The sequence below is a fragment of the Acipenser ruthenus genome, chromosome 20, assembly GCF_902713425.1.
Source record: "Acipenser ruthenus chromosome 20, fAciRut3.2 maternal haplotype, whole genome shotgun sequence".
Lineage (NCBI taxonomy): Eukaryota > Metazoa > Chordata > Actinopteri > Acipenseriformes > Acipenseridae > Acipenser > Acipenser ruthenus.
Genome location: NC_081208.1, coordinates 29,139,226 through 29,158,086, shown reverse-complemented (window position 1 = coordinate 29,158,086; position 18,861 = coordinate 29,139,226). Strand labels below are relative to the sequence as shown.

Below are 18,861 nucleotides of genomic sequence, written 5' to 3'. Positions count from 1 at the left end.
TACACCCCACAACTTGCCCAGTTTGTTTTCTATTTGAAATCCACAACATTTCCGCACCATGTCATATGTTCATGACCATTTAGCAGCTTGACACAAATGCAAAATCAGCTCTGTACTTTTGGGCTGCTTTAAATGCTCAGTCAGCAAAAATATGAGGTGACAGCTATATAAAATGCCCACAATCATAAAGGTAATTAAAGAGCAAGTTCCAATCAGCATTCAGTCCTTTAACCAGGATACTTACAAGTACTGAAACGTCATTATAATCACGTACAGTATGTGTTAAATATTTTTTATTCAAATAGCTATCATTTAAGAGCTCTTAAAACAATCAAATATCTTTGATGGTCTTTGCTCCAAACCAAATTCCAAGCCATTGGTAATTTTAATGCAGGCTGAAATGGTGGCCTTTTTCAGACACAAAACCTCTTTAGAGACATCAAAAACAAGTTTTATGCAAATCTTGCCAAAGTTGAAATGAAAACACAGGTAAAATCTGTAATTCCCATGTTTGTGAGTCTCCGTTTTGCTGATTAAGTACCAGTTCCTGACAATAACTCTCTCAATTAACAGAAGCTGAGCATAAGCTAAACATTCAAAGATAATAAATGGTAGAATTTAAAAAATCTATAAGACTTTACAGAAGCATATTAAGGAGGAAGAGAAACCTCGAGTGTATGCACATCTTCATTAAAGACAGAAAATGAAGCATTTGTCTAAAATCTAATTAAATCTAGAGCAGTATAAAGACAAGAAGAGCCCTTTATATGGACAATGAATGTAAAGACATCCTTTTACAGAAGTGACTGCATTGCTTCCCCACATCTTAATATATTCTATGTAGCTTAGATCATGTGGCATTGTCAATTCTTTACAAACTTCAAAGATACTTGGGTTCTTATCTCCTGTTAATCAGTATATCAGTCCTCATATTATATATATATATATATATATATATATATATATATATATATATATATATATATATCCGGTACCAGCTTTTTTGATAAAATATTAATTGCTGGATATGTATGTGTGTGGGGTTTGGTTTGAAATAAGCAGTATTTGTTGCAGGAAAAAAGAAACAAAAACTGAAAAATACCCAACAGAAGCCTTCCTCTTTTTACCTATAGAGTTAAGTTTCCAAGGCAAACCTAGACTATGAGCCAATGACGGTTATTAGATCTCCACTGGATGCCAATCAAAACTGACCCTCTAAAGTGGGATGGAGGAAAACAAGCTGTATGGTCTTTGAAACTTCCACATGGTAGAATTATTGTAACCATACATTTTTTTAATATCAACATTTTCAGCTCTAAAAACATCAATGCTACGATAAACAAGTCTTTAACTCACATTATTTTATCAGATAAAAGCCATGTGGTGAATATTTAACGAGGGATTATGACAAGTGAACATGGAAATCCTTTGTTTATTTAGGGGGTGCTAGCTTTCATTTTTTTGTCTGTCTAAGTAAACATGGTTTCAAAAAAACAAAACAGACATGCAAAGAACAGCAGCAGCTGGAGCTTTCCATCAAAGACAAAGGTGAGTGAAATGAACTAGCAATGAACTGGAGCAGTACAGGAAACTGCTCGGGACGAGTCTCTTTCACAAATACACTTTACAACAATAAGCTATGAAACACACAGCCCTCTAACCACATATGCTGGAAGGTTACGTGTACTTAATAGATAAAAATTCTAATCAAATTCCATCCAAAAACAAAATATTGCCCATTTTCATCCAGCAAGGGTGGGGAGGTGATGTTGGATTTCCTCACGTTACAATTTTCTTTACCTTATTCTTCTGTTAAAAGTATCTGTGCTTGCTCGGGCCTTTTGCTTCAAATCAGGTGCCTTGGCTGTATTGTAGACTGCAGAGCCAGCCAGTCTAAACCAAATTACTTCCTGTCCTTCTGCTCTATTAGCTAATTACCTCTACAGTTTAATGTTAGGGTGAAAAGAGGCTTAATGAAGATTGACTCCTATGCTGTACAAGCTGCACCTTTTCTAAGTGCAGTGTATATCTGCCTCCAGTACTCTAATTGACAACATCCACTATACTGTACAGCTTCATATCAAGACAAGACCCCATATACCAAATCTTGGAGGGCAATTTGGGATCATCTGTCTTGGAGATCCTTCAAAGCTTTAATCTTAATTCTCTATAGCCCCAGCCCAGAAGGTCAAAGGGTTATTAGTAGACTGAATATCTCCATCAATTATGCATGGAATGAAGTGGTTGAGTACTGCAGAGGTACAGACATCCTGATAAGACATAGTGGGCGCGTTAAGTAAGTGAGCCGCTCAGAGCGCTACGGGCAAAAAATTCTCGCTCTGAGCGGCTCGGTTACTTAACACACCCACTGTAAAACATGAATTTGGAAATGAGAAAGTAACATTAAAGTTGCAATTAACTACAGAGACGTTTGTTACAGAATAATAGAACTGGCAGGCTGGCAAACTACTGTATTAAAGCTACAGCTGCACAATGGGATTCTTGAGTTGTTAAACCTTAAACCTCTGAAAAGCTATTGAAAAGCTACATTAAAAATGACACCCTCATGACATAACTAAAGTGTTATTTTTAAAGAAAACTATAAAATCTTAATGCTGTTGCCAGACCTGCAATTTTATGCCAGGAGGCAGCAAATCCTCTGTGAGAAATACGAAAGACCTCCTGACACACTCACTCACCCCCCTCCCCCCCACAACACACACAAAGCTTCTCATTCTATTTAGTTACAGAATGCATTCTGATAAATTATACACAGTGCCGAGACAGCTACTTGAAGAAAAGCAATTTAACTGTCTTTGCTCTTGCATAATACACACAGTGCACAGGGGAATAAGTTCTCTTTTCATTTTTCTCATCTCATGTCCAGAGTTTTAATGCGCTTGTGCTTAACTTATTTGTGACACAGTCATCCAGCTCCTTCACTTCAGAATTGAGTGGTGCAGAAGTTTTATTCCTCACTTGCTCTCGGCCCAATTTGATTGATCTGACATCCGAGAGGTTCAGTGGTGTAAAGCCCTGTCAGTTTCAAGGTATAGGTTTCTATTTTTGGTCTAGCAAGCCCGTTGAAAAATGCAGAGAAAAAGTTGCTTTACTTACAAGGCTTCAAGTATTCCTTTAACCCCAAGAACTGACAATTTGTGCTATGAGTCACCTTCATTCTAGAATGCTGCTCTCACAATGAAAGAGATAATGAATGTACAATGTGTGCTATTAATATACCTGTATCATAGTGTAAAACCAGGTCTTCAGAGTGATCCCCAGTCTGCTTCGGGAGAAAGTCCACAGTCACCTGCATGGTCTCCCCAACTCCAAGAGTCCCCAGGGAGGGTTCAACACAAAAAGGACTGGAAGAAGCATACATTTAAAACCATTTGTGATTGGGGTTACTTATTCATTTCATTTTATTGTACTAACAAATGTGGAGCAATGCTTATAATCTGTTAATTCAATCCAAATAGATATTGATCCACATTTTCCCTGTCTAAGACTGGTCCTTTACGAATGCACTTTTTTTCCCCCAGCTAATGGGATTGGCCCCAAAGGTCACCCATGCACTTGCAGCCACAGAATGAGTAGCATTCAAGGACAGCAGATGCTATTATGTTAATATGGTGCAGTGAGTGAATTCAAATGGTTGCCAATGATTAAATGTAGTCCCATAAGAGGAATCATTTATGGGTTGTTTATTTTAATGCGATGTTCAAGCAATTCATTTTTTAATTTTGTTACAAAACAGTACTTTTTGCTATGGAAAGCAGTTTTATTGAAAGCATATTTATTAAAACTTCTTGGCACTTTGTTCCAATTTGTTCAAGCTTGGTTTAAACAGTGGACAAGAAGGAGGACAATTTACACAAGTGTCAATGCTTGAAAATGAATGCATTGACTATTACCAGTTTACTCTTCTACCAGTGGCACCCATAGTTATTGTTTCAACCTGATCTTAATATCGAACTCATTAGTCCCAGCTCCTGTTCAAAAAGCTGTTGTTACTTTATTCCTTCCCTTGCCCTGCAAAATATCATTACTGATCCCTGTCCATCAAATAACAAAATCTAATAAAAAATCTAACATTTTCAGTACCTGAAGAGCAGTACCTGCATTCAAACAAAATCTGTACATTCACACAGAGTAGCACAACAACAGATATCAGTATACTGTTCACAGCATGTTGATTAGTTATTATTAGACTGTAAAAATGAAGTATTATGGCAACTGCAAAAGCTAAATCATCAACCATTGTATGTTGCCGTCTCTGGTTTTGAGATTACTTGTAAATGTTACAAGACCAATGTCAAAATTAGCCATTGAGAAAAGATGCTCAGTTTAATTCCCGTAAGGTTGTTTTTGCATCCCATTTCCGAGCTGCATAGTAACTTTTGCAAGTTCTATCCCTCTGACCGTCAAAGTGTTTTATCACCACCTGCTGCAGTAAAATATGTATGATGATTTGCCTGGCTACTGTAATGTTTACCAGCTCAATAAGAAAATGTATTCATATTTTTAATCTCCACTAAATGAAGCCATATGAAAGCAGCTAAGGTTTATTTATGTTTGTGTCATTGCTAACCTTTTGGACTAATCTGTTATAAATCCTTAAAATATTCACATCGGCTGACAAAGGGGATTATCACTGATTTGGGGGGGGGGGGGGGTACTCCATCATTTTAGGCTAGTTCCCATTAATTGTGTCAAGCTTTGACCCTTTGTAACAACTTGTATTTACTTTAAGAAGACAAACAATTAAATGCATCCAATGCCTACAAGTACCCTCATTTTACTCATTATGTACACTATAATCCAACAAATACAGCATGCTGGTGAAGCTTCAGGTTCAATCACAGGGTGAGATTCTCAAAGATATTTACTCCAAATCGTCATGAGCATTATTTTTGTCTGATGGGAAAAAACACAATTTATAATTCTAAAATGAGTAAGAAACATCTCAAGACTACTCAGCATCAAATGTCTGAGTTGTTTATTTCTCGTTTGGTAACTTTATTGGCTGTGTTATTACTTTGTAAAAATATCATGCTAATGAAGTTTTGGAGTCAATGGCTTTGATAATCTAGCCCACTCTTTCACTATTTCAACTTCTTAACAATGTACTAAATAATACTATAAAGGATATACCAAAGTGGTTTTAGATCCCTGGCTAATATCATCTGCTCATCCACTTAACATTTCTGCTTGTCATAGACCAGACTATAATTAATCTTTGGCCCCAAATATCCATAAACATAATGTGCACCCTACAGGTACATCTAAGTAACATGATTAATATAGACAGCCTTGAAGCCAAATTAGTACACATGTAACAAAGGTCCTTCACACCCCAATTCAATTTGCACTTCTGTTTGTGAAAGAAAAATACATCTGTTGTGGTTGGTTTTGCAGAGACCCCTATTAGTAAGGTAGATTATTGCTAACCGGGGTCTGTGAAACGACACTTTTATATTTACAAAGTGAAATAAGGTTAATTTGAGGTCTCAAAAGTATGCCTAAGCTAATCATTTTAATATACAGCTTGCCCTGGCGGGCTTTGTACTTCACTGTACCAACAGCAGAGGGCTTCTACACTCTAAATGAATATCACTCCTTGGAAGTTGTGGTCCATATAATTGCAGGAGGCAAACTCAAGAACATAAGCCATCCGTATAAGCAAGGGGGGAGTGTACTGAAAGCATTAACCCTTTATAGGAAAGCTATTTCACTTGGAGAAAAATATATTAAAGACTGAGAGAAACAAAAAGAGTGTAAATAAGTGAGTCTGGAAGTTTCCACGTCCTTACCTCTGAGTGCTCAGCGTGAATCTGGCCTCACTGTTCCCGATGTTGCGCACAAGCAGTGTTCTCTGAGACAAGCACTTCACTGGACAGGTGGAGAAGTTCAGGTGGTCAGGGAAATCCAGGAGCGCTCGCGCCCCAATTGCTCTTATTGCCACTGCAAACTTCTCCCTTTCAGTGACACAAACCAGCTTGTGCAAATAGTCCTGCAAATAATAACACAATTATTTCAATCACAGAGATGGACAACTTGCCACCATTTTTTTTGTATCTACTTAGAAGACACATGTAAGACACCCACTTAGCACTAATCTTGGGCTACCTGTCATCAGGTAAGCTAAGTTAGTCTATGATTTGTCCTAATTGAGGTCTGTGAAACCAGCTAAATAATCACTCCACATTACAAGAGAAGTAAGATTTGGTGATAAAGAATAAGCTGCAGGTGACATATGTGATTGAACCACAAAAAGGACAAATACTAATAATGTTTCCTAGGCAGATTGATAAAACAAAACTTTTTAAACACCAACTGCAGACGTGTATTGATGATTATCATCATCTATGCATGCACTTAATAGGCTTAAAATATGAATTGTTTCTTTGGAATTATGAATGTACAAATTGTAACCACAGCTGACTGATTGATGATCCTCATAGGATGTGGGTGTAGGAAATGAAATTCCAGATTCCATGCTTATTAAGGCAAGTTGTAAATGGAGGTGTTGATGTTTATAAGAGCATAAATAAGTATACAAGCTTGCTTCAACATATTGTTCTACAAAGGCTTTCATTATGAGAAATGAGGTCTGAATATCCAGACATTAAGGAAAAAAAAAATGAATAATTTATTTTTTAATGAATATCTAGCTTTCCCATTCTATGTATTTGGTGGAATGTTGCTTTAAAGTCAACAACCTTGAAGAAAAATATATTTAGTATGGTAAACCTGAACACCATGCATTGTAGCACACAAAAATCACAATGCAGGGGCACTGTGCTATACTGAACACTGAAGTGTGTATGTAGCACAGAACCAGAAATCGCATTGCTCACATCACACTGCAGTTACACTACCTTGTTCTCTTCTGGAGTAAAGAGAATGTTGAATGTAGATGCCATGCCAGGAGCCACTTTGCTGCACACATCAAGGGGACTGATGATTTGAAAGTATGGGCTAGTCTCTTGAATAACTTTCACCAGTCGTGGAATCTAGATCAAAACAACATTGCATGAAGAACTGAGTGGTGAGATTAAAAAATCCAATACCTCAAAAAGATTGTATATATTTTAAAATCAATTGTGGTGGAATAATTTGTGATATGTCTCGAGAACTGCAGCACAGTTATATCCTAGCATTTATAAACCTCACCAAACTTATCTGTTCAAGTCAACCACATGAAAAATCACAAGACCTCTTTTTAACATTTAAATACGCTAACGATGAAATGATGTTATAAATGCGTCAGTAGTTACAGTCCCTCTAGTTTTAAACAGAGGTAAATGTAATATTTGTTTTTTTCTATAGTAGCTTAAAGCAAGAATTGCAACCCAAATGAACACCTGTGTGTGAATAAGGCAAAGAGATGAGGACATTATTAAGGTTTAGATATACAGATATATAATTCTATATGCACGAGATCGTTGACAGATGAAATGGTAGCTGTATCAGTCCAGAGATGACAGACAAACAGAAGGAGTACTTTCACCTAAAGAAGAGACCTTTGAGGTCTTGAAACTTGTGATTAATTATTGTTTAGTTTGTTCAATAAAAGGTATCACGCCTTCTCTTTATTTATATACACAAGATAAATTCCTAAATCATAACTAGAAGCTACACATGGAAGGCCATGTGTAGCTTCTAGTTGTGTTTAAGTGAGCTGTGATGGTGTACCGGCTTTGTGAACCTGTGAGTACAATTATCACTGAAAACAAGGGAAGTGACTCTGGTTGTTATAACCCTCAAAGAAGCTTTAGTGTTCTACCACAGTAGGGTTGGGGGGTTTTGGGGCTTTGTGGAGATTAGCATGAATTCATGAATGACTGACATTATTTTACTGGAATATACGGGGAGCGTTCACGTTGTAGAGACAATGATAACTCAATGTTTGATCCATTTTTAGCCTAGTTTATAACAGAGAAATTGCAAGCTTGGTCAATCCAGGTTCAGAAAATAAAGAGATGTCAGAAAATGAACACATTCAGTGTTCATTAATTGTGCTGTTGATGCAGAAAGAAAACAAGGCATGATGGAATGCAGTTTTTAAAAAGGCTTTTACTTTCTCCCTGAGTCTACCACTCATCCAAAACGATGACCTCTTCACTTGATTGCATGGAAAGCCGTGCTGGGCTGGAATAGCCTCAAGCTCTTCACAACACTGTCGGCAGATGGTTGCTCCTGATCAGCAGCCAGCTACACAGCAGTATAAACCAAGATGATAACCAGGTATAGCCCTAAAGGATACCACTACCAATAAGAGAGTGACCCCTTTTCGTCCATGATAATGCATAATGAAGCATTAGAAATACTCCAGTCCCTAATAATACATACTGTCTGCAGTAATTTGTGTTTTTCTAACTTTCCTAGGAAGGAGCTCACTTAACCTCGGGCCAAGCTCTAGTTTTGTTCATCATAGGTGGAGATAAAGCAGATCCGTACACATCTAAACCTCCTACTCACATGAGATTTAACCTACCATTTTTAAGCTTGATTGTTGCTAAAATAGCATCTGATAGTTCTTTTGTTAATAATAAATACTGTATCCTGCTGTTCTGAATAATAGAGACGGTATTGGCATAGGTATCATTGAAAAAATCAAGCAGGTAAGTGGGATTTGGTTTATGGTCTGCATCTCCTCATTTAAAACCCATGAATCTTGTACTCCACATGGTGTTCATTTGCTCAGTCATGCATACCACAAACCAGTACTGTGTTCTTCTGTTTCCATTACAATGGCACAAGAGCAATGCATGCTGAATAGTTCACTCAACCTTGTTATAAAACTAGGCCAAGCGCTTAATACAGAGTGATCAGGAGCTGACAGGGGGTTTGATGTCACTCTTCAGATAGTATTCAGTTGCAAAATAAATGTAGCTAGTGACTTTTGTTGCATAATCTAAACATGTAACAAACCACAAGATTAAATATGTAAATCACTGGGCTTGATAATGTGTGCAGGCAGCATGAAAAAAACAAAAGCTAGTATTTGTTGCAACATGTGCAACTTTAGAGAAAAACATCCACCAGTTTGTAGGTTGGAAAAAGTCTATATTTCTCCCAAAATGACTGCATGCATATCTGCATACATCTTTACTGCTGGGGATACTGTATCTCTTTGCTAGAGTATGTCGTTTGCCTTTTTTTTCCTATTCAAATGATATACTGGTTGTGTTTCATTTGTTTTTCTAGTAGCTAAAGTCTGCTTGTGAAAAACATGAGCAAAACTGCTACATGAAATTGTCTATGTTCCAATCACACATGCATCAGATGAGTGCCAGACATGGCCATAACTGGTGTTAAAAGGGTAATCATGATTGTGCACAGTAGGATCAACAAACTTAAATGAAACCAACAACTCAGAACTTGAGAACTCTATCAGCTGGTTTCAGAGATCCTTAAGCACAATCTTGGTCTGCCTGATGTCACCTTAGGTAAGGTTGGGTTGTGGGTTGTCTGTGAATCTAGCAGCATATGCATTAGCGTGGTTCATGTCATATCTTTAAAATAAAACTTCAGTCGACAGTTTGGGTTAATCCTGTGCAAAATATTGAGCTCTTTTTTTTTTTTTTTTAGCAGTCTCCCTTTTTTCATTGTGCATATACAGTACTCTGTTTTGCAATTAACATGACAAGCCATGCTTATGAAATCCCTCATGTGTTTTTTACATTTGAGTAACCCTGCAATGCAGAATTTCCCGTGCTTTCTCCTCAGTCCCGCAGAGGATTGCTGTACTGTGATGATGAACTGCACTTCTCACCTTGTCGTTGTTCCTGAGGACCAGCGGCACCTCATACGTCTCACAGGGAGTGTAGTTCTGAAACACAATCTCTGAAGGGAATGGCTGGAACATTGCCTGGTCGATGTCCACTGTTGTAAACTAAGACATAAAAATTAGAAAAAATATATTATTACAAAAAAAATCTCTCTCCTCTCTCTCTGTATGTATGTATGTATATATGTATGTATGTATGTATGTATGTATATATATATATATGAATCAGTGGTTGGAAATTCTGGCCTATGATTGGTTAAAACCTCATCATAGGAGCAAAAATAGATTTAACTATTGCCCTGACATCCTTACACCACCGGGCAATAGTCTGTCATGTGATTGGTTCACTTCACTGACAGTCCCGCCCCTTTTCAAAGGAACATCTTTCATCTCCACTCCTCACATCAAGACAAAATGGCTGAACACTGATTCTGTGACTTAACAAAAACTTAATTACAAAACATACTACAAAAGAAAATGATGATTAAAACGTCACTGTCACTGTTCTCTGACTTTCTGAAATTCAAACAAATTCAACTCAACAAGAACAAATATGACGGGCGAGATATAAACTGGATTATGCAGCAATCAGCAAACCTGGCGAAGAGCTGTACGCCAAAAAAACTTTGATAACTATGCGGTATGAACGTCAAAAACATTTTCTGTTATTTATTTATTTACTTATGTTTTATCAGCTATATTTAAACAAAATATATAAAGTCGTATTTACTATCCAACCTTGCCTCACTTATTTTCTTGACTGATTCAATATGTACTGCAGACTCAGCCATAGTGAAAAATGAAATGCCCCTCGGGAAGACTATTGTTACCTGCAGCTTCGGGTATTATAGCCCCCTGTTGGTAACTCAGGTCAATAATTTTCCACTCCAGTCCATATATATATATATATATATATATATATATATATATATATATATATATCTATATATATATATATTATACACGTACACACAGTATATATATCATTTTCTGATTTCTCCACCACTGTTAATAGTGACCCCAGCAGGCTGAGGTTTGTGTTGTAGCAGCCTGAGCCACTGTTCAGTGCCATTGTTTAATTGTTTATTTCACAGGATGATGTACAGAAATGTTCTTCTTATTACTCAGTTAGTCAGATTACAATAGTTATAGGCGTTGCGGCAAGATGCCCGCCCCTTTTATTATTTATGTATTGTTGTTGTTACTAATATTATTATTATTATTATTATTATTATTATTATTATTATTATTATTATTATTATTATTATTAATATATATAAATTCTATTTTTGTGCGGACGGACGAAAGCCATCCAAAGTTGTTTGTTGTTTGAGACTGGCGAAAAAGCTGGTCTCATAAAGTGTAGCTGGCAGGATTAACCCCATCCCAGAAAAACCTGTGGGAATGTGGCTGGAGCCTCAATAAGGTCATCGTTTAAATAGGTAATTAAGGCTCCAGCCACAATATAAAAGACCCACTCCGGGCTTAGAGTGAGAGAAGAGTTATAGGAGAAACTACAGAGAAAGCGAGAGCGAATGCTGCCGTATTACAGCGAACAAAGGTAATCGTTTTTTACATTAATTGTTAGTGTGCGTGTTATTTTGCTTTGGCCAATGTGCCGTTTTCTTTTGGAGTGTTTTGTTTAAACTGTTTGTTTATTTTTGTTTATTATTAAATACGGGCGTAGCAGCGCCGTTTTGCCCGTACCATCCTGTGGTGGTGTTTCATTTCCTGGTCTGACATCACCACCCACACGCACCACCCTAGCCATCCATGACAGACCAGGAATAACCCGGGATCTCATTTAATTAATTGAGTTGGATTATACTTGGCTATTGATACAACGGGCTCATCCGTCTCCTCATCATGTATGCTTCTGATATACGAGTTATTCTCGTGTCCCCCCATCATTCAACAGAAAATAAAGCTTTTGCATTAACACTGAAGGATCAGACATCACATTAAAACTCTACAGACGAGAAACCGGCCCCCTCCTCCACTTTCCTTTTTTCTATTTCAGAAAATGTGATTTTATTTAATTAGTTGCGTTCAGCTGTTTCCAGCTGCTTGAGGCATAAATCCAGCCCACGCACATACTAACCAGCCAAATCGAAGCAGGTTAGAAAAGCTGACAGGAGCTCACTTCTTTTTCTTAAAAGCAGGCCATGAATGACAGAGACTGTCAAACCTGGAAAGAATCTGTGAAAAAGTATCAGTTTTGCAAGGGCACTTACTGGGCAATTAGAGGTACCGTAAAGCCCACATGTTTGCGCCCTCTCAGTATGAGTACAGGTCCAGGTAAACCTTGCTTAACCTCCCAGATATGTCAAATAGAATGGAAAGTGTCTTTGCATAGCAAGGAACCGCAGCAGTTCAGCTGGCCTCTCAGATCCTCTATACAAATTCCCAACCAAAATGAAGATTTGCATGACGACAATTCATTGAAAAAGACTTAACAAAGGCAGTACGGCAGATTGTAAGAATATGACTCCGACACGCTTTGCAAGTCAGATGTAAACAGTCAAAAGATTTGAAATGAAATGGGAGCCATCAGCAACAAAAAAAACGTTTGGTGAGCAGTGGCACTGCGGGTTTTAGTCTGTAGTTGAGACATAGTGGTCCCTATGGTGATTTACCTAGCGCTGGCTGAAACATACAAATGATGATAACTATGATTATTCAAGTGCAAAAAAAATATATCTTTTGATATATGTATAGAATGTTTATATGTACAGTGATCAAAGACTTTACCTTCTGATGAGTCGTTTCACTCATATCTAGGAGCTCTATAATTCGAGGTGGGTGCATCTCACGTATGCTCGCCAGCTTCTGCTCTGTAGTGAGGGCCATTTCTTGTATAAACACAGACGGAGTTAACTGGGATTACAAAAAAAGATTAAACCATGTACATGTTAGGTGATGAAACACTTCAAGACCCATTCTGTTAATATAGTTTTCACTTTCAATTTTAAACCGATCACAGGGATATAGCAAAAGAGAAAAATAGGCATTTAAAAGAAAGATAAAAGGAGTAAATAATAAAGAACCAATGTCAATGCTTGGTTTATTTCAATTATCTTAATTGCATCAGATTTAAATAATGCCACCTATTAACTAACATTAAGATTAGACTGTTTTAGTTGTTTTTTTTTAATAATTACTCTAGATATCTCCACTAACTCATTTGCGATCTTTGAGATGGCACACACCTGGGAGACTATAGCTGGTAATTGATCTGTTCACCCCTAGGGATTAGGTGCCATGGTAATGCAGTCCCAAAGTGCATTATTTGCTTGTTATTACATAACACTCTATGCATATAACCCCAGTAGGACATTATGCAACATTTGCTAAAGTCAAAGGTATCTTAAGTCATCTAACACATGGCTTAATTTAAAGCCAATTTGAAATCAGTCCTGTTTTTTTTCCCCAAAAAAACATCTCAGCACCTAAGCAGATGTAAAATGTAGATTGCAGGTGGTAGACAGACAATTTACATTGTAAAAGAACGATTTCTAGTTTTATAACTTGGTTCCATACTGCAGTATGGTAAATACTGCACTTATTATAAGGTCACTCCAGTTGTGTTACCAGTTTTTGTTGTTAAATTTATTTTCCACTTAAATGTCATTGCTCAATACTAAATATGTCACAGACAGGACACAGGACATTATATACCAAGAAGGTTTTTCTAAGTTTTGTTTTTGGTTTTTTTCTCAAATGAGGATCTCTGTTAAACTGTACAACAAACATGAAAAAAAAAAAAACACCAACTTATTTTAAGGTTAGAAGTAGAAAAGACCTGCTCTTACAATATAAATGAATAATAAATATATTGCATTTTTAATACCCAGTGGTTATTTATGTATTAAAGAAACATCATCCAATCTTTGAAAAACTTTCTGTAATTTAAAAACAAGAGAACAATCTCGTTTTGAAAAAATAGCTTATCACTACTTTTGGTGACTGGTAACATCCGCCTAGGTCTTAAAGTAGAACATTGAATATTGTAAGTTTGTTTTCAAATGATAGTTGTTGAACACAGATCTATATATGTATATATATAATTCTACACACACAGACACACACTCACACATTTGGTGAATATAGTCAAATTAAACACAGTGCTCACTAGAATGATATACATACCCTTATGTGCTTATCCTCCCCTTTAACTAGCTTAGGGTTACGGGGTGCTACCACTTTGCTTTTAACCCCGTCTGGCATTTTAAAAGACAAATTCTGCAACGTCCCTGGGGGTGCCTGAACCTTACTGGCTGGCATCTTAACTTGTCCTTATTGTTTCACTTCATCTGAGGAGAAAGAATAATAATAATAATAATAATAATAATAATAATAATAATAATAATAATAATAATAATAATAATAATAATGTTTACACTTTATCCCATATCTGATATATTGCTGCGAGAACATAATGGTCCAAACAGATGCTTGATTTTGGTGGAAATCAAGGAAAAGCACTTATGGAAGGATATACTCTGGAGAGATATGTGATTGTCATACAGCTGCAAAGCTATTACAATGGACGATGACTGAAAGAAGTTATTTTAATGAGATGTTGTAAATGTTAGTGACACTGGGTGGCAGTTGAAGGTAGACCTATTTACCGAGGATCCAACGCTTGTGAAACACACTAAAGTAGAACATATTTGAAAAAGTAAACACAAATATTATGAAAACAACTTTATGATCTTAATACTTTTAACTAGTTCTTACAATGGCTATTGTATTTGACATTATATGTACATACTTTAAAGTGCGGTTGTTCAGAATTAATTCCTTGGTTTATGAGATAACGTATACTGACAGTGTTTGTTGGTTGCAAAGGGGAAATAGATCAAATAAAGTCAGTAAATATTAGTTGCAAACACACATGTTAAAAGGAAAAACTCCGTTTAATAAAAAACGTTTTGTCCCGTGAATCTCATTAATAACGTACAGTGACAGTTCAGAAACGCTAGCTACATTTCAATAGGTCCATTAATGACCTAACTTTATCCTTTTATTTTTAAAGCGTAAATAAATATACTTTTAACAAAAGCGCTTTAATTTCAAATCAAAGGCATGTGCGTGTTACTTACAAGTATAAATCGGTGGTTCTTCTGTGTACATGAGTTTCCTACCTGCAGTTACTGTTTATCAGTTGTCATGACAGCAGCTACCTTGAAGTTTCAATATGACGTTAACTGATTGGCCTGTTGCCGGTTTCTATTCTTTCCTTTGATTGGTAAGCTGGCAGGGAGCGCCATGGAAACGAGAATGAAGCTGAGGGAGGTGCTGATAATAATTTAGAAAGTTGGGCCATGTTAAGTTTTGGAGTACGGTAATAAGACTTTCTTCACTTCTTTAGAAAATACTTAGTGTTAGTGTTTTTTAAATGTGTTTGCTCTCCACTCAACCCGAACTGCAGTGCAATATGAATGTTTCCAAACAATTTCATGTGTGAATGGAAGCCCAATTGTCACGCATGGCACGCGTGACGTAGCCGTATCTATAAACTTGCTTTGAGGTTTTGCCCCGTTGTATGTAAGTCATTTACGCTGTTGCTGAAACCAAGGCACTGCACCGCAGTTAAAGGGCAGAGCGCGATTTGTTTGCATTCCTATTAAAAAAAGGTTATGATTTAGACACCGTGTCGGTATATTTACAAAGAAGTAGGATCAGAAAGGGAAGTGTCCAGCTGCATGTATGTTTATGTGATGCAACAAATGGGTTTTATTGTGGTTACCTGCTGTGTCGTCGCCTAGGATACCCTTACGAACGAGACATTACCTCTGTGTCTGTACCCGATATATATAAATCAATAAAAAATACAAGCATTATATACAATACAATAGAGATGCTTAATTAACATTGGAGCAGATCATGTTTTTTTTTTTTTAATGAGTTTGTCATTGATTTTTTTCTTCTTTCAGGCGTAAGAAAGGAAAATAAACAAAAAAGAAAGGAAGGAAGTGAAAATGAGCAGAGGCCAGGGAGTTAGAAAAAAGTTTGCTGTGGTTCATCAGCAAAATTGTTCTGCAAAATTGTTACATATGCTAAACCACCCTCCGGGGAGTGGCTCATCCCAGACCCCAACGAAGCCCTAAAGTACGAGCTACAACCGAACCAGAGACTCCAGAATCTCTGAATGAAGTTAAAGATCAACTCAGCGACAAGAACCTTGAAGTGTGGCATCGGCAACAAGGCTGGCAAGGTCATCTTCCATGTGAGGAGCGCGGGTAACGCTGAAATATGCACCCAGGCATGGTGCAAGTTCTATGAAATCCTGGGCACCTTCCCCCAGCTTCCCGAACAGGCCCTTCATAATGGCGAGCTCAACTCTGTGCATCTCTGCGAGGCTTCTGATGCTTTCATCGCCAGCCTGAACCACTACCTCAAGTCCAACTCTCTGCACTGTGACTGGACCTGGGTGGCCAACACTCTTAACCCCTACCATGAGGCCAACGACAATGGCATGATGATAATGGATGACCGGCTCCATTGACTTGGTCGCGGCAGATGGCAGTTTCGACTGCCAGGGCAACCCAGATGAACAGGAAGCGATAGTGGCGCCATTGCACTATTGTGAGGCAGTCAGTGGTTTGATGCTGCTCAGCAGTGGTGGCTCCTTTGTTTTAAAGATGTTCACCTTGTATGAGCATTCTTCTGTCTGTCTGCGTTGTTATTATTATTATTATTATTATTATTATTATTATTATTATTATTATTATTATTATTATTATTATTTATTTCTTAGCAGACGCCCTTATCCAAGGCGACTTACAATTGTTACAAGATATCATATTATTTCACATTATACAGATATCACATTATTTTTTACGTACAATTACCATTTATACAGTTGAGTTTTTACTGGAGCAATCTAGGTAAAGTACCTTGCTCAAGGGTACAGCAGCAGTGTCCCCCACCTGGGATTGAACCCACGACCCTTCGGTCAAGAGTCCAGAGCCCTAACCACTACTCTACACTGCTGCCCTAGCAAATCTGCCCCATTCTTTGTACTCAATCTTATACTGTTGATCGCTGTTTTATTTATGTGTACTCCATTGCCTAATGAGGGAACAGATGTTTGGAAGAAGAAAAAAAAGCAGTATTGCCATTCCTGATTTCAAAGAGATGAAAGCAGATGTGCAGCAAAGACATGAAGAAACACAGCCCGGTAAGATACAAGGTTGTACATTGCAATGGTTTGCAGGGAAATGTGCGCAGATATAATATATGTTGATGGAGGGACTGTTTGTGTGATCAAAACAATTTCAAGATGTAAGTGATTTCTGATGGCTTTTTAGACAGCCATATGGTCACATAGGTGGAAAATGTAATCATACAGTACCTTTACTGTATTCACATAGAAAAAAGGGAAAGGCTAGTTATAATAAAAATTGTCAGCAGTTGCCATGGCTTCCGGCAAACGAATGCCAGTAAGATGTTTCATTTTCTTACAGATCCGGGTCCAGGTTCCGCGCTCTTCAAGTCATAAACACAGTTTGTGAAATGACCATGTCGACTGCTCTATATTGTTAATGTTCTGTATATACTGATATGACTGTACATATATAATCAACTGAACCAATATTTACATGTACATTGTAAGTTTTTAATTGGACGCAAAAGTGACAGGTATTGATAACATATCATTTATAATGATGGGATAGAAAACACTTTCAGAAGCTGTTTGTGTTTTCTTTTTTTATACACGTTTCTATAGCATCACTCGCTATACTTTGAACCTCTCAGAGCTCAACCAGCTCATTTTATACAGAGGAGGCAGGTGAGCAGCCGGGTTCATCAATTTGTAAGTATTGTTTGTTTGTTCTTTTGGTTGTACAACTTTTTTTTTTTTAAAACAGATTCCCAGAAATCATTAATCAGTGAAGGTGTTCCCTCTCCACATACATATTCGTTACATACAAACTTCAAAGTAAATCAGGTATTTAAATTCGTATCTTAGTTATAATATAGCATTATGGCTTACAAACAAGCAACCAATTGAGCATTTGATAATTTAGTAACGAATTTAGTCAAGTTTTCTTTTTCTTTCTGTGTGTGTGTTTTCCCCCTGTTTATTGGAATTATTGAAATAGACATATGTGTAGACATTGGTGTCATGTTACACACATATTGTATCGTACACTATATACCGGTAGGCTGTGTGATTAACATGCCTATGTCAAGTGAAAGCGTGTTTGAAAACAAACAGTGGAGGTACTTCTAGGCTTTTGTAACTACACTCACTTGTATGTGTTTGTGATGATCTCCTATTCCTCTTCTATTTAAACCTGAAGGCATCGCGGTATTGAGCCTATCTATTTATTTCACTTTATTTCATCTGTGGATGGTGTCATGATTATGTCAGAATAGAATGCTCAGGTTACAAAGCTCCTAGTTTCATTTGAGATCAACTCACTTTCCCAAATGTTTCACAAAACGATCTGCTAAACGCCTTTTAGTTTCCCCGATGTACCATATGTTGCATTTCTGGTAGATAAGGCAGTATAGTATATACTGTCCCTTTTTGCAGGTACCTGTAAAAGCTTCATGGATGTTGAATGACGATTTAGTGCCGCTGATCTGTGTTCGGGTGTTACTGTATTTCCAGGGAGTATGTATCGTGGTCTGTACAGAAGAGAAGTACAGTTAAATTAATGTATTATCAAAGTTTAAAGTTCGCGACGTTTAGGACAATATGAAAGCAGTGTAGTCCGTGTTAATTGATGAACGTCATGAACTTTGATCATAAATCAGTTGATGTACATTTTAAACTGCACTTCTCTTTTTATGTATTTACATATTTTATTTACAGCTATCGAGAAAAAGACATTTACTTGAAAAAGTTAGAATTAATTGTAGAATGTTGTGGCATCAATACGATGAAGATACAAAATGTTAGGTAATGACGTGTTGTAGTTTCTTGTTCTGCTATTATTATGTCACAAATTAAGATTGTCTCCTAAAATGTCTTGTCAACAGGTTATTCAGTGCGGGCGACCCTGTCCAGCCTTGCTGTTGCTGCTGCTGTACAGTTAACCGAATTAAAC

The 18,861-nt window shown here is 37.0% G+C and overlaps 1 protein-coding gene across 1 annotated transcript in view; it reads right to left on the bottom strand.

The window, feature by feature from the left end:
• LOC117425956 (hydrocephalus-inducing protein-like) overlaps positions 1-14,973 on the bottom strand; it is a 78,674-nt gene extending 63,701 nt beyond the window's left edge. The window contains exons 1-7 of the mRNA XM_034043296.3: positions 14,902-14,973; positions 13,946-14,109; positions 12,548-12,673; positions 9,782-9,901; positions 6,882-7,016; positions 5,814-6,013; positions 3,241-3,365 (exon numbers count right to left, since the gene is read on the bottom strand). Coding sequence (XP_033899187.3) covers positions 3,241-3,365; positions 5,814-6,013; positions 6,882-7,016; positions 9,782-9,901; positions 12,548-12,673; positions 13,946-14,080 — 841 coding nt within the window. The 5' untranslated portion in view covers positions 14,081-14,109; positions 14,902-14,973. The remainder of the gene's footprint in view (positions 1-3,240; positions 3,366-5,813; positions 6,014-6,881; positions 7,017-9,781; positions 9,902-12,547; positions 12,674-13,945; positions 14,110-14,901) is intronic.
• Positions 14,974-18,861: the final 3,888 nt, after the last annotated feature.